Below are 24,055 nucleotides of genomic sequence, written 5' to 3'. Positions count from 1 at the left end.
CGAGAAAAAAAAACCGGATATACAGTATGAGGTAGAAGTCTTTTGTTAGTAGTTTTTGGAATAATACACAGATTTTTCACTACCTGTATCCTGTTTGGAACTGTGTGAGGCGCTCTACAATAATAAAGAACAGCTAATTACAAAGCATGATAAACAAGTGAAAAGCTGTCAATGTGACAGCAAACCGTGAACTGTATCCATAATCCATGTCAACCCGTATCCAGTGAAATGGAGTACCCTATATATGCAACATTTTGCCAAAAAATGACTAAGTTCAAAAGCTGTATTTTTTTCATTAATTATCAGAAATCAAAATCCTAGCAATATGCACACCTCTGATATATGTACAACTGATCTGCAAAAGAACAACTTCCTATCTTGAAAACTGTAGAAGGAGTTATCCGTACAATAAGGGTATCCTTTATGCAATATTTTGCCAAAAATGACTACCGGTAAGTTCAAAAGCTGGTATTTTTTGGATAAATTATCGGAAATCAAAATCCTAGCAATATGCACACCTCTGATATATGTACAATTGATCTGCAAAAGAACAACTTCCTATCTTGAAAACTGTACGAGGAGTTATCCGTACAATGAGGGTACCCTTTTGGCAGCCGCCCGCCCGCCATTTTCACAATTTTAATAACCGGATTTTTCCGTTAGAAACCCTGGTTAAAAATTGTAACATTTCAGATGGAGAGATTTGTGCTTGAATTTTTCATAAAAGTTTTACATATTTGAAAAAAAATCATGAATGAGTAAACTTTGATTGACTTTGCCTTTACACACAATGAAGAGTATACCTATACATAATTATATAATATCCTGCATTGGTTTGACCAAAACACAACAATACAACAGTTGCTGATATATTTATAACAGTTACTAAAGTAGAATCTTGATATTTTCATATGCCATGGGCATTTGAATAATTTGTATTCTCTACCTATTGACTTACATGTACCAGTTCAAATTGTGAATAGATTTTTCGATACAAGTCTTTTTATTTACATGCAGTCACTTACATGGACATTGGCCTTTGAATCTTTAACACTGGGCTCCTAAAAAATGATGACATAAAAGTAACATCTAATAACATTCATTTATAATAAGCCTGTTTCTACTTTTACAGTCACTTACATGTAATTCAACTTTCTCCTTTTCCTTCTTGGGATCTTCAAGAACAGGCTCCTACAAAAAAAAAAAAAAACAAATTTAAAGTTCCACCATTAAAATCTTCAATAATTAGCTAATCCGTTCAAGAGATAATTAAATTTCACTTTACGTAGCTCGCGGGTTTGCTGACGTCACAACAGAAATCGACGTAAAGAGTTGACCGTCATAGTAAACTCATAATTTTATTTTAAAATGACAAATGAGATATTTAGAAGTATAAAAGAAAATATTTTAGACAGCTTATATGCGGTTTATGACTGTTTATACAAAGATTTATAATATCAAGTGCTGAAAATTTAAAGATGTCACATAAATTGTCACATTTTGTTTTATAAAGATAAAGAATGAGTGTGCGTTAGAACTCTTCCATTTAAAGTCATGTTTTAAAATAGAATGTATGCATTAACTTCGCTTTTTTTTTTACAATTATAACTTCTGTAATTTGTACTACTAATTAAATTCTTAAATTTCTTTTGGCTTGAGATAACCGTTTTATTTGATTACTTACTTATAATGTCAGTAGTTGCCTGGCATTTTATTTTTGCATTGATTGACTCAGAGTTTCATAAAAACAAAAATAGCAATTTTCTGTATCTTTACAGCCTTACATTAATTGCATTTGATAACATTCACAATAAAGTCTAATAAGCATTTACATGTTCTAAAATGTGTTAAACAGCTAGTCTTGTCAATAAATGCATTTCAATTTTGGTGTTCTAAGAAGTAAGGAAATAATGACGTCAGGCTAACGTCGTAATGAAAATATAAGATTTTGAGAAATCTTTTAAATTTTTAAAGTTTTTTTGCCAAAAATTGGCTGAGAACACATACTGATATTTTTTTATGAATTGATTCATAATTATCTCCTCTGTTTTTGTGTTGAGTATGATTAATTTCGTCTGAATCGTTTAAAAGTTTGGAGCATAGTTTTGTAATGCGTTTCTCAGTTAAAATGTGCATTTTACTATATATTTCATTGAAATGGCGTTGCTTGATTTTATTAATGACACTGTATTTGAAACACGATAACATTATTACCGCGCAGACAAATCTTAAATATATTTTAGAAATAAAACTATAAAACCTATGGATCACGTAGACAAATTTTCAAGGTAGGTTTTCTCACAAGCAGGTAAACCAGCGAGCTTCCTTAAAGGTCATAAACAATTATCTTCATTTACAGGTCTTACTTCAGCATCTGTCTTGTCCTCTCTTTCTGCCAGACCTGGCTCCTTGAAAAATAACATCAGAAGAAATAAAAGTGATTTGAGCCAGATTTTACAATTATGGATTGACTTTGCCATTACACGCAATGAAGAGTATACCTATACATATATAATATCCTGCACTGGTTTGACCAAAACACAACAATACAACAGTTGCTGATATATTTATAACAGTTACTATAGTAGAATCTTGATATTTTCATACGCCATGGGGATTTGAATAATTTGTATTCTCTACCTATTGACTTACATGTACCAGTTCAAATTGTGAATAGATTTTTCGATACAAGTCTTTTTATTTACATGCAGTCACTTACATGGACATTGGCCTTTGAATCTTTAACACTGGGCTCCTAAAAAATGATGACATAAAAGTAACATCTAATAACATTCATTTATAATAAGCCTGTTTCTACTTTTACAGTCACTTACATGTAATTCAACTTTCTCCTTTTCCTTCTTGGGATCTTCAAGAACAGGCTCCTACAAAAAAAAAAAAAAACAAATTTAAAGTTCCACCATTAAAATCTTCAATAATTAGCTAATCCGTTCAAGAGATAATTAAATTTCACTTAAAGGTCATAAACAATTATCTTCATTTACAGGTCTAATTTCTTCAGCATCCGTCTTGTCCTCTCTTTCTGCCAGACCTGGCTCCTTGAAAAATAACATCAGAAGAAATAAAAGTGATTTGAGCCAGATTTTACAATTATGAAATACCAGTAACTATATTTAAAAGTCATTAACAAATTTCTTCATCTACAGTCCTTACATCAACATCCATCTTTTCCGTAAAATAGGTCTCCTACAAGAAACAATAGATTGGTGAACTGGATACCATATACATTTATTTTTCATAATATATAAGTCTAGCCTAAATGGCAAAATAACCTTTTAAATACCTTCTCATTCAATTTAAATAATAAAATGATTTCTTTGTTTGATGATAGTACAGGAATTCATGTTTGCAACCATTGTGTTTTTATGCAGAAGTTTGAACCATTCATCCCAGTAATATCAAACAAACATTATATCTATAAAAGTATCTGTGATTAAGTAAAATATTTATATTATTGATCCACAGGGCCATAAAAACATCCCATCATGTTCTCATTTTAAAATTATAGAGGTATGCATGGGTATTGCATGTATATGAAAACATCACTTTGCGTATACTTTATAATTGTAGGCAGGAAGATGTACTGGTAAATCATATAATTCATGCATTAACTACCTGTTTATGATGACTGGATGAATTTTTGCTGGAACATTTTCCCTAAAAAATCAACAACAAAAATACACTATAGCTAAAATAAATATTAAGGTAATGAACAAAGTTTTAAAATGGAAGTTTGTTTGCTTCTTAAACACAGTTATCTTTGTTGCAAAAATGATTCACTATGATATGTGATATATAACAACCAAGTGTCATTAAACTTGTTTAATGCTTCTGTAAAAGAAAGAAAAGGGTTTTTGTTTGAAAAATGCACTAAAAATACTTTGAAATTAAAATTATAATTAAAAAAAAAAACCTTTACTGTTTGAAAATTATAGCTTACGCTCAGTACAAATGCTTTGTACGAATTTATCACTTTAACACACTCTTCTCTCTTCAACCGGTCTTCCTCTAAAACAAACAAGAGGCCTATGGATCACATCACTCACCTAAGTACCATTGGTCATGCTGTTCTTTACCAGATTTTCCACATTGTAACATCTATTGTGACCCCATCCTACCCGCAAGAGTCATGATTTGGACATTTAGAATCTACACTACCCCAGTATGCTTCCACATATGTTCCAGGACCCAATCCTATTTTTTTCTTTTCTTGATTATCTCCCCTTGGAGGAAGACTTGGTCCTTACTTTAACTGCCCTTCCCTCAAGGATGCTTTGTACTAAATTTGGTTTAAATTGGCCCTGTGGTCCTTGAGAAGTTGAAAATATATATAGTTTACAGACAGACGGACGGACAACGGATGATCAGAAAACTCACTTGAGCTTTCAGCTCTGGTGAGCTAAAAAGGGCTTGGTTCTAACTGTTGGGCATTTACATAGTTACATAATTATTTGAGATAGAGAACATTTTGGTGTACAGTTATTCTCTAAACTGTTTGCTTCTATTCTATTGGTGGTATACTTACTTCTCTTGTTGTCATTCGGTGAAACGAATGGAACATCTTTTGGATACCATTCTGGGGTCAATCTTTCAATACCCCAAAATCCTCTGACTATCCCATACTTGTTATATACTATAATAAAAATACTGTTTATCATACATGTAAAAGCTCTTTATCTTGTAACAATACATATTATGCTTGAAAAAGGATAATTATATTACTTGGTGTTTCCATTTTTTTTTTACATTTACCCTTAATAAATATACAAAAAAGGATAAAAATTATATGAATACAGGTTAAGTACGAAACCAATGAGTTATGATGCAGAGGGAATCTACAAATACATTGCAAGTGATTAGATGGTAATGAATGTGAAATATTGCATCAGTGTAAGCATCATTAAAGCAAGGATAAAATTTTGACAATTATAAATTGCTATTTTCAGGTGAATACAATCTACCTCACGGGAACAATATTCAACTGGCTCAAAACAATGTGAATTATAGCTTTTTGTGGGTTGCTAAATTATAATGCTGACGGCTAATATAAAAAGTAATTATTTCTTTATGTGATGAAATGATTGAAACCCATGTAGCAATATCTGCCATCTTTCTTAGCTGTTTATATCTGATGAATATTATGTGTTTGCCAAATACTTTGAGAAACAATGAAATTTCAAAGGTTGACAATATAAACATATTAACCTAAAGTATCAATTGATTCAATGCTGGTGAATATAACTTTTATGATTTACAGCACATTGGTTTGCAGCCAATTAGAGAGTTAGGAATCATTCAATTATATAATAGAAAAGTGAATGTTATTTTCATTATGAATATATTGTATATAACAAAGGATATCAAATGATAGGCATGTATTGTTAATAATACTGAAGCTTATTAATTAAGGTTTATGTTTTGCTATCATAAAACAGAAATGAGAAGTAAATTATTATTGAGAAATAATTTCAGTGATTTTAGATAACCAATGATTGCCTGTATAGTTCATCTAGCAAGAGTGTACTATGATAAAAATGCCACACACCACATCTATGTAGACCACCATGATGATATATACTTACCAAAACATAACACTTACCAAGTCCACTTACCCATGCACAGCTTTAATTAAATAAAATATAAAATTCAACCCTAATGATAACATAACCAAGAAACATCACTTGGCCTCATACATTAGGCACTCATATATATCTTTCTCTTTTTCATTTAAAGTTTTCTTTACTTGTTTTCTGTTTTTCTGGAGTACATGAAAATTTTTCAAATTCATAAACTTTAAAAAGTTCTCAATTTATTGAAAGGATACAATCTTCAAACTTGCATTTTTAACTAAGTCTAACTGAATTTTAAGTTTTGTCAAATGTTTTGTCAAATGTTCCATTACTGCTCAATCTTAAATATAAATTGCTAGGATTGTTCAAATTTATCAATTTATTTCTATTCTCTTTTGGAAACTGAATTCTCAATTTTAATTGAGAATCAGAATTTTTCACCCCCTGTTTTAGGCTTCTTGACATTTTAAACAGAACACTTGGCATTTCAATCAACCCATGTTAAATTAAAGAAAAAGACCAGCTTTAAATTTTACAATACTGTTTAAATTTAATGGGTATTTAAATTTACCATATGCTCCAACTAAATTTCCCACCACCTTTCTCAAGTTAGGCAAATTAATTTCCTCAGGTGCAAGAGCAGGCAAACCTGAAAGAGAATTCTTTAAAAACATTTCTATTGGAGTAGCAAATACACCTTAAGATACTTTAAAATAATTACTGTAGTTTCCTAAATAGACAGGATGAGAGCATGTAATTTCACAAGAAGCACCACTCACGCTTTTAATTTTTTGGAGTTAAATTTATGGTAAAATTTTCTAAGCCACCCAATCACTAATAATTTTTATAGCAATTTGACATCTAAGAGACATTTTGTGATACATGTATTTAGTACATGTGTAAAATAAAGAATTTACTTGAAAAAGAAATCTTGACATGAGTACTGAATTCTGAAAACTTACCAACAGGTACAATTTCTTTAGATGGCATCTGGACTCCATAAGAGCCAGATGCGGCATCTATGAATTTTTCCATAACCGATCCATCCTCTACAAACTTTTTCAGGTTGGATGTTCCTAAAGTTGTTGTAATAAAGAAATACAAAATATGGTTAAACTTTGATATCTCAAACACTGATGTCTATATGATGTTGAAGTGACTTGAAAGTCCCAACAACTTTAAGTATTTTACCCTTTATATCTAAAATCCTCAGTTATCTTGAAATTTGTTCATAGCCCCATAGACTTCAAATTAATGTGGTTTGACTGTATCAAAATATTGTAATGAGACTTTCTTTAATGTGAGAAGAATCATATCAAAAATAAATGAAAATGGTAACAAGAAAAACTTAAAGATGAAATACTCATAGCTTACAAAGTAAACAGACAAAAAAAAAGATCAGAGATTCAGAAGTTTTTTTTTTTAATTAAACATTAATTTATGAGAAATATTGCTGATTTTTAATTTTTATTTCTTTTGGTTATTTATCCTTATATATAATTTTAATTGGCATAGATCATTCACATTTAGTTTCAAAAATTACAAACCTCTAAAATCTATTGCCTTTGCTCTACTGTTGAAGCGTAGCACAGCCACTTGCTGGCCTTTTTCTACTAGTTTATCAACCTGAAATATTTATTCATCATAAAAATATATTTGCTTGACAAGAAGAAAGACATAATCAATATTACATTAGTTCTTGTGAGAACAATAAAATAGTGAAAATAACATATACTTATTCAAATTTTAAGAAATGACATACATATTTCTCTATCTTCTTCCACCATTTCTTTTCCATCCTTCTTTAGTTACTGAAAAATGTATCATAATAAGATTCAACAATCTATTCTTGTCTTTTTCTTTTTAGCCTATCAATATATATACCAACTAGACAACATTGATATGGTGACCATGTTAAAGGGCACCGCTTAAACAGTGGACAATAGGATAAAAAGAATTTCAGAGAATTTTGCTTTGACCTTGACCTACTGTAAAATCATTAGATTTTGTGGTGGCTCAATTTTCGTGGAATTTGTGGGTACCTCCCATCCACGAATTAACATCCTCCACAAAATAAAAAAATAGATGTTATAAAATCATATGTTCTTATGATGATAAAAAAGAATACACATAATTATATCCCCATGAACCTGTAAAAGTTAAGCAATCCATGAAAAATGGCCCCAACGGGTTTTAATGATTTCACAGTATATCTTCAAAATTTTCAAGCTGGCATAGAACTTCTTATTCAATCTCATTACCCCTTACATACAGGCATTTTTGTTCAATCTGAACATATTAACCAAATGGGAAATAATCCATGGTCTAAAACTGATTATAAAGTGAACTGCTTTGACCTTCACATTAACCTTGATCATGGTCACTGCACGCCATTAACCAAAAAGCTCTGTTTGAGTAAAGTATTAGCCAAACAGGGGCTACAAGGAGAGTATGTATATGCTTAAAACATGATTTTAGCTTGATCTAAATGACCTTGACATTTGACCTACAAACATCATTTAAGGCCACTGCATACCCTTTAATCAAAGGCATCACGTGGGTGATATATGCACCAGATTGGAGCAAAGGAAGAGAAGTCATGCTCCGAACAAGGATTTTTCGTATAATTCTGCTATGACCTTCACATTTGACCTATGCAAATTTGTTCAAGGTCACTACAAACCTGTAATTTATAAGCTCTGAGTATGAAAAGTATGAATCAAATAGGGATAAGTTAAAAGCATATATAAGTGCTGATTTTTTTTTTTGCATGGGCCGTTATGACCTTGACCCCTGACCTGCAGGTCACTGCACACCCTTCGACCATAGACACTTTGTAAGTGAAATATGAGCTAGATTGGAAGAAGGGGATAGAAGATATGCTCCAGACAAGGATTTTTTTAAAATTCTGCTATGACCTTAACCTTGAACCTAGAAAATGGTTCGAGGTCATTGCACACCCTTTACCAAAAGAATCCCTGTGGGTAAAGTATCTGGCCAAGCAGATGAAAGGAAAGACAGACGAACAGACGGACGGACAGACTGATTACTATAGGGCACCCGCAGTGAAGGGGCCCTAATTATTGTAAACCAAGTTCCAGGGATGGGGTAATCATAATCAGTAATCGTAATCAGCTGTAATCGATTACAGGTTGCTGAGTAATCATGAGTAATCAGTAATCATCCATTTTTCTTATTACAAGTAATCATAATTTAATCGATTACTCTGTGAAAAAGTCCTGTAATCATGATTAATTTTTGATTACTTTTATGATTACAATGGCAAAACTCAATAGGTTGAAATCATTATTCATTGGATCTTATATTTAGTGAATAAGGTTCAGTCTTAAAGTTGGTCAGTATTTATTGCCCTTGGGCATGTTTAAATTCATGTCCAGTCATGATACAATGAGTTTGCTATTCAACAGTCCTTGCTTTTAGGCGCATTAGAAAACAGTTCACATACTGTGCTTATTTAATTGGGAAAATTATTTAAAGGGTCACTTTTAGTTGGACTTTGTTTAGAGAAAGATGTCTGCTGTACAACATTTTGAGTTTTCTGATGATCAAACATCATTGGGTATTGTGAAAGCCAAATGTAGATACTGTTCTGCATACATATCGGGGAATGCAAAAACTACTTAAAATAGTAAATAATGCAACAAATTACATTGATACCAGAATAAAGAGTCCTGTCAAAAAATGCACTGTTTTTTTTAAAATGAAACATTTAAACTATGAAAAAACTGAAAAACAAATAATGTAATCTAAAGTAATCACAAGTAATCATGATTACAATGAGGAAAAGTAATCTAATGTAATCAATTACTTTTAAAAATGGATGTAATTAGCCTGTAATCGATTACTTTTAAAACCAAAAGTAATTGTAATTTAATCGATTACTTTTGAAAGTAATCAACCCCATCCCTGAAAAGTATTTCACTGAACAAGTTTCAATTGAGGTGACTTACTATAAACCAACTTTTATTCGCGTGTGAGAAATTTTTGCGAGGTTTATGGGAGCCTTGTCATCGTGAATACCTATATCTCGCCGCGAACCAATCCTTTGTCTATAGTTTTTATAACAATACAGGTCTGGATAAGGCTTGGTCGGAGACATTAGTTGTTGTGACTGAGCCAGTTTATAAACAATTGATCGCGAAAATTAAGTCACCGCGAATAAAAATTGGTTTATAGTAAGTCACCTCAATTGAAACTTGTTCAGTGAAATACTTTTCATGCATGGATCAAGGGGGGGTCTAACACCCCCCCCCCCTTGAGATATGCAGTTATTAAATGTATATACTAAACCATCCCCACAATGTCAGGGATTCTGAGTCAACATGTAAGGATGATACTTCATCAATAAATTTAAAATTAAAAACTGAAAGTTGAAAATTTTGGGCGTCATAAAAAAATAGAGGCGAGTGATTACATTTTATTATAAAAGGTCATTTTATCATTTAAAATATTTATTTATCATTTAAAATACACGTAGAAAGCATTAACTATATTCGCCACTGTTATGGACCCCTACTGATCGCTTTTTTTATTCAAACATACATATTTACTAGTAAACCTTGCTGACGATCTAACGAGAAAATCAATCTATTGATTTATTAAAAAAAAAATAATGGTCACAAATACCAAATTAGAAGATATTTAATCCCAAAATCATTTTAATCATTTCTGATTCCTAGCATCAAAACAAAGTACAAAATGCCTCACAAATTATCTGTTTAGACAAAATGTTTTTGGGTGATTTAATGTATCTCTTACTAATGTTGGTTATGTATTTTTTGCAATGTCGCTACCTGCATATCCCGAATGAATCCCCAAAGAAAGCATTTTATTGCATAGTAGCTATATAGTTATTATAACATCTATCATGGCACCAGTGTAATAGGAAATGAAGAACAGTCAGATACCACATTGAAAACATATAGTTGGACCAGGAATCTGTGGCGTCGAAGCAAATTGAAAGTGGGGGTTGGGGGTAAGGGGGCTAGACTAATCATCAAAAGCCTTGACAAAAAAAAAAAAACTATTTCCCAAGATCTCGATATTCCTAATCCGTGAGGGGGGGGGGGGCAGTATAATTTTTCTATTTTCAATATTACTATTAATATTTAATTCTTTTAAAGGTAAATTCAATTTAGGAACAATTATGTTTCCAGCGAGAAAAAGTGGGGGTGGGGGGCTAGCCCCTCCGGGATGCTTAACGTGTTATGTGTCTAATGGTTTGGTTTACGTTAATAATAAATTGTATTTTAAATTTCCGATCCATATAATAAATTATATACCTTGTGCAAATAGTTCAGCAAGCAGCTTACGGTGCAAGGTGACTTATGGTGAAAGCGAAAAAAGAAAAATCATTAGCCAATGAGAGTTCGCTTAACAAAATATGGTTAGTAGGCAACCAATCAGATCAAGGTCCATATCGAGGTTCTTAGATCCAATAATACGTTACTATTATACCTCCTGCTGCTGCTGACTGAAATGGCAAGATACAAAAATGTTTGAGGATGATGAATATTTGGATTCATACTCCCAGGTCCTTCCATTACCACCACGATACAGGTTCAGGGACCTGATATGGGGGGAATCTGGTCATCACGGGCAAAACAATGACAGGTATGAAAGGCAGCGCCAGGTGTACATTGTACAATAGTTTAATATTCTCATGTTTTGAATTCCTGGGCCCATTACCGTGATCATGCAAGAACGAATCAATACTTTTACTGAATTATTTATGTAATGTAAATCTATATATTAAAGAATGTCTAATTAACTGTACACTGATTTTGTTTCATCCATGCCCTTAATTTTTTTATAAGAACATTTTTTTAAGGGGGTGTCAAAATGAAATATATTTACCACTGCCACTGGTGCTTGTTTCTGTAATAAAAGTTCACCCAATTTTATAGTATGATAATACCACTTGTAAGGTATCTAGGATTCCATTGAGTAAGTACAGTCCCTAGCTTCCTAGCTGTAGATCTGTTACTTAAGCTCTCTCGCTGTCTGAAAAAATTTGGTTGGGAGCCAAAGTGCCTCCCATAATAGAAAACTGCAATTTATAGCACACCAAAAAATGCGTTAGTTTTGAACTATGGGGGAGGAGGGAGGGGCACTGGCCTCCTGCACAGCCACCTACCCCATTTCATGCTTTGCGTGTCACTAAAGCGTAATTCAGCTTCAATTTTTTGCTTATACATATACAGAGCTAGGTCACGCTACGCCACTGGCAATTTATACATTATGCATGCATGGTATATGTAGTATAAATAGATGCTTGTTATATCAAATGATCATGTGTTTTTACTTGGACTTCTTGTCATGTCCCTCCCCATGCACCCACAAAAACTATATACTTAATTAATTGGATTCTTGCAGTTAAATTTATATGTTTGGTACATGTTGTATAAATTTATATTTTGACACTTGTAATTAATAAAAAAAGACAGACTTAAAACCACCACTGATCTAGAACTTGTACACAGAAAAAATCATTGCATATTTAATTTGTGGTAAATGATCAATTTGGCAGAGCAAGACAAACATTCTGCTGTGCGTACTAGCTACTAGTACTACACCGACAGTCAAATGAATATTGTATGATGGGCAGTCTGATAGAGGATAGGGCACATGTATTATATAGTCATGTGTTTGTAGCATGTAAATTAGTAATAGCTTATTATGACGTGATTATTAATAACCATTTTTAATATAGTTAATAAATGGATATAATTGGGCATGGTTTTTGAAGGGTTTAGTTGCTGAATTCTAGCCATAGATCAGATACTGGAGGAGGTTTTAAGGTTTATTTTAGCAGGTTAAAGTTTATTTGAAAATGTCCGATACCTCTGGGTTTTTTTTTTTGACTTGATTTGGGAATGAAATTCTGTCAAATTCAGCCCCAGTCCCAATCGTAAATTTCCTGATATTTTCCCCAATTTTGGACCCAAAATTTCCCAATTGTAATTAAAAAAAAAAATCTATGCATGGTTTGTCAATTTTACATAGATTCTGAACAGAATAATAATGTCAAGAAATCTAGAAAAAGAAGCATTGTGCTCTAATTAGTATTTGAATAAATGATAGAAATCATTTAATTTGATTAGATTAATAAAAACAAAATTTCCCAATTTTCCTGGTTTTTTCTCTTTTTCCCAATTAAAAAGGCCCTAGTACCCAGTCCCAAATTGGTGGAAAAAAACCCACTGTACCTAAGGAACTATTGTTTTTAGCCTATCTAATTAAACTTGTGGCTGTAACTATGTTCATGAGGTACAGAGCAGACTTCAGATACGACAGGTTAAATGTTTTGGAGCAGCATAAGGTGGCTCTATACACCACTTTTTGATGACGCAGTATGCAAAAAAGTAAATTTGGAAGCATGCAATTCCGGTACTGGCTGATTTAAACTGAGGCAAATTGTATGGGGACCGCTCTTTTGAAAAAGTTGTTAAATGAATAGATTTAATTTGATAATTGGAAAATTCATTACTTACAAGTAATGTGGTATGTTATGTTACACTGTAGCGCAGTGGGTGAGTGGGTTCACTTCAAACCTATAGGTCATGAGTTTGATTCTCGTTGAGAGCAATTAATTTTTAAACTTACCAAAATTTTCTAAAACATATTTTTTCATTGAATACTGTGAAAGAAAATTCTAAACCAATGAAAATATTTCAGTTATAAAATACTTTAATGCACATTAATATCAACACCTTAAGGGGATGGCAGGGTTGCTTTGAATTTCTCTCAGGTTGGGATACATAAATCCTATTAGCCTAGTCAATTTTCCCCTTTATTTATTTGACTTAGTTTTGCATTAAAGTGAATATATTCACTTATACAGGCCTATAATGAATTATATATTTATTTATCATTCCAACATTATATTAAGGAAATTTTCTTCAACTCAGAAATGAAAAGTCCCCAAGGTACGTGTTTGGGCCTTGGGACTTAGGAACGATAACCCTTACCTGAGGAATTTTCATACCAAATAAAATTTAAAATATTTTTTGTGTTTATTTGCAATGATTTTCATTCATTTTTTTATGTCACATTTACTAAAATACATTTTCTTATAACATCAAGCAACTTTTTCAGATGATTTGTCAACAGAGTAAGAAATATGAAAAATTATGTTTTGGGGAAATACTAAAAAAAAATTGCAATGATAAAATTTTTGAATGTTAAGAAGTGTTACATTTTTTTTATGTGTCCGAAGGAAATATCCATCATATGACAAAAAAAATTCTCTCAATTTGTTAATAGCTGTCTTTTTAAAAAATATTTTACAAAAACACGAAAAAACATTTAAAAATTCTTTAAAAATACCTATAGTATCCATATCATCATTTTAATATTTGATAAGTGTATGTTTTGTGGTCTTCTATTGAAAATTGGAATAAACTGTGGGTATATAGAGCCACCTTAAAGTCACTCCAGAGTTAAAGTTTTGGAGCAGTATACTAACTTGGAAGTATAAATGACTGCATGATCTTATCCCATTTAAATGGTCAATGTTACACAAAAGTATACTTCAGATACAGGTTCTGATCTTGATTTCTAGGAAGCTAGGGTGTTTTTTGGAGCAGTTCAAAGCGGGCTATGAGTTTTGATTTTAGTTAAGGTAATCCTTCTCTGTGCCATTAGGTGCCTAAGGCAGATCGGTGCTTATCACATGTTTCCGTGGTGCTAAGCGAATGAGAGTCATTGACTCCCCCTGGATGGGACACCAGTACATCGCAGGTTAACTACCAGCATAAGCATGTACCCAGTTTCAGCTGGATGGACTGTACCGTAGATAAAGTGCCTTGTCCAAGTGCACATCACTTAATATCAAGTGACCACAGCAGGGTTTGAACCAGCGACCTTTGGGTTTAATGCCATTATGCCTATGACCACTAAGCCATGTGCTCCTTGAGTTTTGAAGCTGGTTATATATATTCAAGTACTAGTAAATCCTGCCTGGCCATTTAGACTTGTTGGTTAAAAAAATATGATAAATCGTACCATACAATAAACTATCTAATATGACATGATATTGTGTTTCATGATGCAAATGTTTATCATTTCATATAAAATGCTATATTATGAAATATGAACTTTGCCTATATCTGTTACTCCTAGACTCAATATAATTAAAAAATAAAACATAAGTTTGCATGAAATGTGTTTAATGAACTTTATTCATTACAATGTAATTATAACAAAGAATATATATTTTGATACCTGCATTTTGATATTCATTTGTTGATTTGTAAGCATATTTATCTTGGGAATAATTGCTTGAATGCCAGTTAAACTGCCTTATTGTTTGTACCGGTATGTATGTACCCAGTATACATATATAAAATACATAAAAAGTGTTTTCTGCCAATAAAATAAACTGACTGGTTGCTATTTGATGTACATATAACAGCTTTTAAAACCAATTTGACGTAAACACAGTTTTTTTTAGTGGAAAATGACCCCATTTAAAAAATCAATGTTTTCAAGATCATTTAAACCAATAATTAAAATTTTGTTACAATCTAGTGTAATTATCTTAACTAAGTTAAGTGTCCAAGACTCTAAGTAGTGCATTTGACAATGCACTTGCTTCTCACTTCTGTGAGACTGTGACCAGTGTTCGACCCTTGTGATGGACAGTGATTGTATGTGATATGATATGGCAGTTGCCCGCTTGGATACATGAGTTTTGTAATGGATATATGCCAAAAACAGTTCTGTATGAAAAAATATCAGAGAGTTTCAAGGCCTATTAGGGCCGAGAATTGTCTGATATTTTTCCATTCTTTTCAAGTGTTTGAGGCATATATATAGTACTTAAAACACTGCCATTGAATTCCATTTTTGATATACCTGAGACAGTCTGATTTTGAAGGGTATCAGTACTTTAACCACTGGTTAAGCTCTGATATTAAGAAGTTCACCAGTATCAGACAGTCACAGGTAAAAATTTAGACTGCTGGAACAAAGGAATGACATCACAGCAGTGTTTTAATTCTGGGTTATCCAGCTTCCTTCCACATCAATGACCACTCTTGCTGATATTCATGCCAACGAGAGATGTTAATGTAATAGCACTTTTCATTAACGTTGCCTCTACGGCGACATCATCAGGAAACGGTGACCTTAGTGGAACGGTTGGCAACGTCACAATGCTCACACAATGACAATTGCAGCTTAAAACTGATAGGTTATCTCAAAATTTGGCCCAGAAATTTTGGCTATTTCCAGTTTTAATGTATTTCAATGGAGTAGGACAAATTGTAGTTACAGAAAACCAGTTTTGTAAAATATGGTAGCCGATATGCCATATTGATTCCTAATTGCAATGGTAAAATGTGTTGCCACAATCGCTCACTGGCAATGCATGTTCCAGCAATCAGTGACAAAGGCAACACAGGCAAATCCGGCAATGCTGGTTAAATTGAAAGCACCCTATGTTGTAAGAACTTGTTTATAAGTTGTTGTATTTAAAGTAAAGTTCATTTTTTAAAAATAGGTTTCTAGTTAATAAGTAGGTGCTTGTACTTATATAGGATGAACTAAAGTTATAATTACGTGTATCTGGAGTTACAGAAAGAACCCTAAATAACCAAAACAAGAACAATGAGACACTGTGGCTCGTACATATCTTGTTATAATTTTTGCTGGAACAAAATAGCTATATAGAGCGTTCACTTTTAAATTAAGTTAATTATAGTTCATATAAGAATACGTCAATTAATGGACGAGGGAAATTGATGTTCATGTAACATTGTCACTGTATTTAAGTAAATAAATTAATGCACCATTAGGCTCAAGTAGAAGCACAAAGAGGATTTCATAATCAATTTTAGATCCCTATAGTCTCACAACAGATTTAGTAACTTGAAGGATATATAGGTTTTTTGTGCTCCACAAGGGGGTTCTAATTTTGATGTAGGTTATATACCTGTTTATCTATAATATATGAACAATTGTTTAAGATCTTCTTGTCATGAGAACTACAGTGCTCAATATGTGACATGACAATGAAATCATCATCCTGTTTGAAAAGGGGCTCCATGTTTAACAAGAATATCTGGAGAAAAAGTTTAAAATCTTGGTGAACGGGATTTATTCTACAACATTATCAAGCTTATTTTATATAACTTTATAAATCTGCTTTTTATTTATTGCTTTTATTACTAAGGTGAGCGATGTGCACCATAGGCCTCTTGTACATTTATGACATACACATGCAGGTGTTCATTAAAGTTCAGTTGTAACATGAAACCCTGCAGACTTTAAAATATTAATACATTCTAAATAAGCCTGCAACTGTTATCCAGTCAATACATGCACAAAGGATACTGGTCCATCTCATAAAGACCTATTCTGTTTTTCAGATATCCCTTATGTATTATAACTATCTATAACACAAACAGGCAGAGAAAGCTGCTGTAGGTGCCAGCAGAGGTTGTTTGTTTCAGGTAAAAAAAATGTGTGACTGCAGTCGGTTATAAAGCTCAGAGAAATCTCCATATGTTGCACTGTTCGGGAGACAAGTGTGGTGACTTTATCAATACCTGATTGATTAGAGGGCTTTCTACACCAAGCAAGTTTTACCCAGGGATGTTTTAAATTCCTGCTTTTTAAGTCTAGATGGCCATTAATGGGAGTCAGAGGAAGCTTCACTTTCATTGAAAAAAAACCCTCTAACAAATGCACAATTACTGGTATCTCATGAAACGGAGAGATATGTCTTTGCCAGGAATGACTCTCATTCAGATGTATTGTTTGTAGTTGTAGTGGAGGAATTCTCAATAGGTTTCTTGTGAAATATCTGAGATTTTTGTGATCAATGAGTGAAGAGCCAGATTTAAGTGAAACTAGAGGCAGACACGTGAAATGTGGTGTTAGTGAATGCTACATGATACCGTGAAACTGTAGGCTGAGAACTTGTGATTTATTATGTCTAATGTTTGGTTTTATCATCGGAGTGGACTAAACTCTGGACCAAATAGTCCTCGCATTATGTCAGGGCAGAGGCGAAATAGGTATCGCAGGAACCATGGGCACCGAAGTAGTGGGGTCGAACGCCTCTCTGTGAACTCCGATAATTTACCCCCACCCCCAAAGTAAGTCTGCAGTATCAAATGGGTTTAAAATTTTAAACAATATGAACTGGTTCATTTTGATATCAGAATTTAAAAATATCTAGTCATTTGAGCACTTACTAGCTTGTTTGTCGTTCATTAGCTGTATTGAATCTAACCCAAACGAACTGATTCCTTTGACTTCATAATGTAAAAATACCAGTCATTTGAGCATTATGCTAGCTTATCTATTCATGAACTTATTTGCGTATGTTAATGAATCTACTGAAGAACGTGTGTCGGTGAATTCTCATGTAGTCAGTAAAAATTGTCTGTGAATTTGTCAAGGTCCATTGTCATATTTTGACAATTTATAAAATTAAATTACCGGTATGAGCTTGTACTTTATAATTATTGTGTCATTTAAGTGAAAATGTACTTGATAATTCAGTGTTTCATATGACATTCAAACATCTCTGTTTTAATTTAATGTTCTTTCACCCTCTCTCTATAAGGAATAGGATGTTATTGTTATTCCTATCTGAATTCAATTGCACAGCTTTTCTAGATCATAATATGGATTGAAATTCTAAAATGATTGAAATTTTACTGGTAGATGTATAAAAGCTTCATTCATTTTTCATGATACACCTGCACTAATGCTTTCATCATTTTATAGTTGTATTCCTTTTTTGTAGTTTTATTTTATTGTAAAGGAAGTCATTTGATCAAAATTCAATAACAATTTTACTTATTATTCCATGCAAGCACTTGTCAGCGACAATGAAGATCTGTAAGCAGAGGTTGCTTGCATTCATGCTGAGAATACTTACTGTATTCCCTACTGTTAAATAATCATTGATTATAAGTATAAGATCAATTGTTAATTTGTGTTTATTGTATTCAAAGACAATTAACAGAAGGAATTGCATAGATTATTGCTTATTTCATTGTGTATCACTGAGACATGACTGTAACCTATTGATTCTAGAGTGATGGATGGAATGGTGTCGTCTTCCAGTAGGTTTCAGGATATATTGAATGTATTTACATTTTCTTTGAGTTGATAAGCATTTAATTTTTTTAGGTCACCTGAGCCAAAGGCTCAAGTGAGCTCTTCTGATCACAATTTGTCCGTTGTCTGTCGTTGTCGTCGTCGTTGTTGTCGTCGTCGTTGTTGTAAACTTTTCACATTTTCATCTTCTTCTCAACAATCACTGGGCAGATTTCAACCAAATTTGGCACAAAGCACCACTAGGTGAAGGGGATTCAAGTTTGTTCAAATGAAGTGCCACGCCCTCTTTAAAGGGGAGATAATTGAGAATTATTGAAAATTTGCTGGTATTTTTCAAAAATCTTCTTCTCAAAAACTATTCGGTCTGAAAAGCTTAAACTTGTGTGGAGGCATCCTCAGGAAGTGTAGATTCAAGTTTGTTCAAATCATGGTCCCCAGGGGTAGGGAGGGGCCACAAGAGGGGGGTCAAGTTTTACATAGGAATATATAGAGAAAATCTTTAAAAATCTTCTTCTCAAAAAAAAGCTCAAATTAAAATGGGAACATCCTCAGGTAGTGTAGATTCAAGTTTGTTCAAATCATGGTCCCCGGGGTAGGGTGGGGCCACAATTGGGGGATCAATTTTTACATAAGAATCTATAGAGAAAATCTTTTAAAATCTTCTTCTCAAAAACTACTAGGCCAGGAAAGCTCAAATTTGAGTGGAAGCATCCTCAGGAAGTGTAGATTCAAGTTTGTTCAAATCATGGTCCCGGGGGTAGGGTGGGCCACAATTGGGGGATCAATTTTTACATAGGAATATATAGAGAAAATCTTTAAAAATCTTCTTCTCAAAAACTATTAGGCCAGGAAAGCTCAAATTTGAGTGGAAGCATCCTCAGATAATGTAGATTCAAGTTTGTTCAAATCAGGGTCCCTGGGGGTAGGGTGGGGCCACAATTGGGGGATCAATTTTTACATAGGAATATATAGAGAAAATCTTTTTAAAAAATTCCTTAAAAAACTATTTGGCCAAGAAAGCTCAAATTGGTGTATATCCATCCTCAGATAATGTAGATTATAGTTTGTTCAAATCATGGTCCCTGGGGGTAGGGCGGGGCCACAATGGGGGATAAATTTTTACTTAGGAATATATAGAGAAAATGTTTAAAAATCTTTTAGAGACTCTTTGGCCAGAAAAGCTTAAACTTGTGTAGAGGCATCCTCGGGTAGTGTAAATTCAAGTTTGCAAAATCGTGATGGCGGTTTGAATTTTTACATAGGAATATATAGAGAAAATCTTTAAAAATATTCTGGGAAAGTTTTTGGTCCAAAACTCGGTACTTAGTGAGAAAGCACAGGTTATGCAGATTTAAGTTTGATGAAACCATGAATCCCTAGAGAAAAGTGGGGCCACGAAATGGAGGTGGGGGGTATATAGGAATAGAGAAAAATCATCTTACAGGTACAACAACAAAAGGGGCTTGGTATTTACTAAAAAATAAGAGGTGGATTAATGTTGGCAGATTTTCAATTTTTATTTAGCAAGATTTACTGTACTCAGTTGTCAAGATATTTTGATACTGTAATGCTAATTGGATCAGAATTAAAGCAATTGTTGCTTAGGTGAGCGATGGCCCCTGGGCCTCTTGTTAAAATATCATTATCAGAGCTATATCAAAGTATTTTTATGTTTGATACTAAAAAGAGTTTCAAAGAGTACAAACTTCAAGTATCTGGTGACAGTGAAGCATTTTGTATGGATCACTGTTATTTTAGAATATACCCAGCTGTCATGCAATTATGGTTCTTTATAGATCTGAATAATGGGATGAAAAACATACCAGGATCATAAATAAACTGTTTCATATTATCAAAAGACAGTAACATGTGTACAATGATCCTTTCACAGGCAAAATATGTATGTATGCATATCACTGACTTATCTGTTTCCCTATAGTACATGTAGTAGCATATTTTATACTGGATAGAATTGCAGGTAGTCTGGACTCGAATTTCAGGGGGTAAATGTTTTTTATCCATCCGCTAGTCTGACATCAGTCTGTCTATCAGTCCTTTTTTCTTCAGTACAACTGACCTCTTCAATCTCTGAACAGTATTTCATGAAACTGCACCACTAATATGAGGACAAATTAAGTATCCGTAGTACATGTATATTTAAGTATGGCCAAACTTTTAAAGCTCATTTAAAGGAAGCAAATTTCTTAGAAAAATAATGGTAACAGACTCTCCTGTGAATATGTTTGTTCTCTAATTATTCTCTTATTTACTAAAAAGTTGGTGTTTTTTTTAAAATTCTGATGAGCTGTTAAATAGGAGTTGCACGGACTGACAGATCAAAACATTGTACCTTGGGCTGTGTTTTACAAAAGAACTTATGACAAAGTTGTTAATATTTTCAGTCTGATGGAATGGTCTTCAATGAACAAAATTTGTATCAAACCATTTATTTACAACTATTTACAACTATTTTGATTTCCATAATTATATTTTACAGATATTACAATAAAACATTGATTAGTATATGATTAATAAACATTCATTAATTTTGTCGTAAGTTGTAAGTTCTTTTGTAAAACACAGCCCTGAACGTCAAGTTGCGTGGGGCACTATAATGTATGAATTAACTCAGCTATTATTTAATTCTTACATTCAAATGAATTTTATTTGCACAGGAAGGCAACCATTACAATGAAAATATTTTAGTACATGTCTACATTGGGGTAGATACAACAAGTTTGCTGCTTCCATTGAACAGTAAACAATAAAACCTAATGCACAATATGATACACCTCTGCTTATTAATTATTTTAATGCATTTCAAGATATTTTGTCCATCAATTCATAAACATTACCGGTATTTTATGATTTTACTTTTGTTCTAGATTGAAGAGAAATCTGACTTTCAATGATAAGATTGCTGCAATTCTGCATGGAAATCATCCGATAATTTGATCTATCAATTTACAAATAGATCCTGTGAGCAGAGTAAAATCAGCTCTCGAGGACAATGCTTCAATTGTCCAGTGGCATATTTGCAAACTATGAAGCTTCTCTATTGAATAATTGTGCTTTTCAGATACAAATATTTGCAAAGTAATTACCTATGCAGGAACATCAATTTGTTGAAATAGAAGGCTTCAGATTTTGATTGCTCAGATGTTATTTTGGTTGCATGACTGGTATAGTGAGGTATGGCGCACGCCATCTATTAACCAAATGCTTGTTTTTGATACCAGTAGTTAGTATAGACCAGCTCTATAACTTATCAATCAATCATTATTTGAAAATGACATAATATCCAGTATATGACATGTTGTCCAAAATAGAAATATTGCAAACTGAGACTGTATTTTTCTTAAGACTTAGTGTTATTTTTTTTTCATTTTTGCAGAGTGAGAGTTGAGTTTTTCACAAATGAGAAATCTCTGAAAGAGCGACTACAGCTTTACTTCATCAAAAACCAGAGATCAAGTAAGAGGATGGTTCCATTACAGTTGAACCTGTATAATCCAACACCCTGATAATCTAATGCCTTGGTAACCTGGCACTGGATTAATCAATACTCGTCAATATGTTAGCTCTATCTCTGATACATAATTAATAAATTATAAATAGTCTGACTACTACATAGGCTTTGACATCGTTTTACAAAACATATACAAATTCTTGCACTGAAAATTTGGAACAATAGCTTTTACTGTGTAAATTTGATTATAAAACTGAAATGTTTTGAATTTCCTATTGCAGTTGTCAAATTTCAAAAATCATTCTGTTCTAATTAGTTTACAGTTTTGTAAAAACTTGCTTAAACTCAATGTCATATTTAAACTTCATCTGACTATACACACTCTCATATGTTAAAATTATTGATAATTGCATGGATATGACCTTATGAATTGTAGGTCTGAGGATACGTATATTTAACTTTGCCATTAAGCTGTTAACATGCATCCTGTACATAGTGAGGGTCATGTCAGACTCTGTCCCATCAGAATGGTGAGTGTCCAGGTATTTTTTTTCTTACGACGCATTTCAAATAATCTGCTCATTTTCTGCAGTGTTCTTGCTTTCGATTTTATTTATCTTTTAGAATAGAAAATTTGTTTGTTTCATACAGAGTGAACATTACATTAGCACATGCAGAAAAATTGATAGGCTCAAGGAGACAAATTATCCTATTTTTTTCTCTTTATTTAGAATTAAAAGCATGAACCTATCACTTCTGGTAGGGATATGTGTCTACATTACTACTCTCATTTTAAAATGTAATATATGAATTACTGATAAAGAAACTCCATCATATATCAGGCTAATTAAGTACCTGTATGCAAGTAATTATTATGTCATGTATGAAATGTTCTTTTTTGGCCTAGATGCAGTATATGAGTATTGATATATTTTCTCTCTAAATCAATTCCCTCTCTGTCTCTTTCTCTCTTGCATTTGCAACTTATTTATAAATTAGGTAGGAGTTTGACAGGCTTTGGATATAGATGACTATAAATGCATAATATCAGTCTGTCTGAATAGAATTTGCCATTTGGTACCTCGTTAGTGATTTTAAGAATCAATATTTATTAATAATCAATTAGTTGACAAATCCTGTGCTATTTAATTATGATATTTATTTTTATGTTGTGAAATGTAAATCTTTTTTATAGTTCAGAGCAGCAGATTCAAGCTCAAAACACATCATCTTGTCACGTGACCCTTGACCCAGATGTTTTCAAAGAAAACAAGGTCATCAAATGGTAAGTTGATATATGTATCATAAATAGTTTTGAATAATTTTATACTAGATAAGAAGATTTATATTTTCAAAAGTTTCACTGCATTCTAGAAAAGTGTCATCTGTAATGAGAAAGAAATAGGTGACATATTTAACTGATAATAAGCTAATTAACTACATGTTGAGTACATGCATGCTGTACAAATATTCTGCTCTTAGGTTGGATAGAGTTATTTATACTAAATAAATGTCGGAAAGTTTTAATACAAATATTCACAATACTTAAAGATCAGCCATAACCTCAAGCTGATAGCTAAGTCTTATACTGTGGTTTCATTAATTTTCGTGGATATCAATTTTCATGGATTTTCTGAAAACCACAGTTTCAAAAATACGTAATTTCGTGGCCAATGATCCTATCAATACAAAATGTTAGTTGAAATAGAACTTCAATGAACATTTATTTTCGTGGATCAACTTAACAACGAAATCCACGAAAATTGGTATTCAACGAATATTGTTGAAACCACAGTAGAAACAAATTTGTATTGCAGAAACAATAAAAGTGTACATGTACATATTGCTTAAAAAATGTTACACTTGATAAAAGACGCAGATATATTCACATTAGCAA

At 32.5% G+C, this 24,055-nt stretch overlaps 1 protein-coding gene across 16 annotated transcripts in view; it reads left to right on the top strand.

Moving 5' to 3' along the window:
* Nucleotides 1-24,055, top strand: part of LOC105346291 (potassium channel subfamily T member 2) — a 67,674-nt gene that overhangs the window by 15,517 nt on the left and 28,102 nt on the right. For 13 of the 16 annotated variants that reach the window (XM_066075329.1, XM_066075337.1, XM_066075340.1 and 10 more), the window contains exons 3-5: nucleotides 22,084-22,163; nucleotides 22,595-22,688; nucleotides 23,354-23,443. In XM_066075329.1, coding sequence (XP_065931401.1) covers nucleotides 22,084-22,163; nucleotides 22,595-22,688; nucleotides 23,354-23,443 — 264 coding nt within the window. Of the gene's footprint in view, nucleotides 1-11,068; nucleotides 11,226-16,989; nucleotides 17,717-22,083; nucleotides 22,164-22,594; nucleotides 22,689-23,353; nucleotides 23,444-24,055 lie in introns of those variants that run through there. The other 3 variants (XM_066075338.1, XM_066075332.1, XM_066075341.1) reach the window with 3 other exon arrangements.

Source organism: Magallana gigas, chromosome 2 (genome assembly GCF_963853765.1).
Source record: "Magallana gigas chromosome 2, xbMagGiga1.1, whole genome shotgun sequence".
Taxonomy (NCBI): Eukaryota; Metazoa; Mollusca; class Bivalvia; order Ostreida; family Ostreidae; genus Magallana; species Magallana gigas.
Note: the sequence above shows the minus strand (reverse complement) of the source record. Positions and strands in the feature narration are given on the sequence as shown.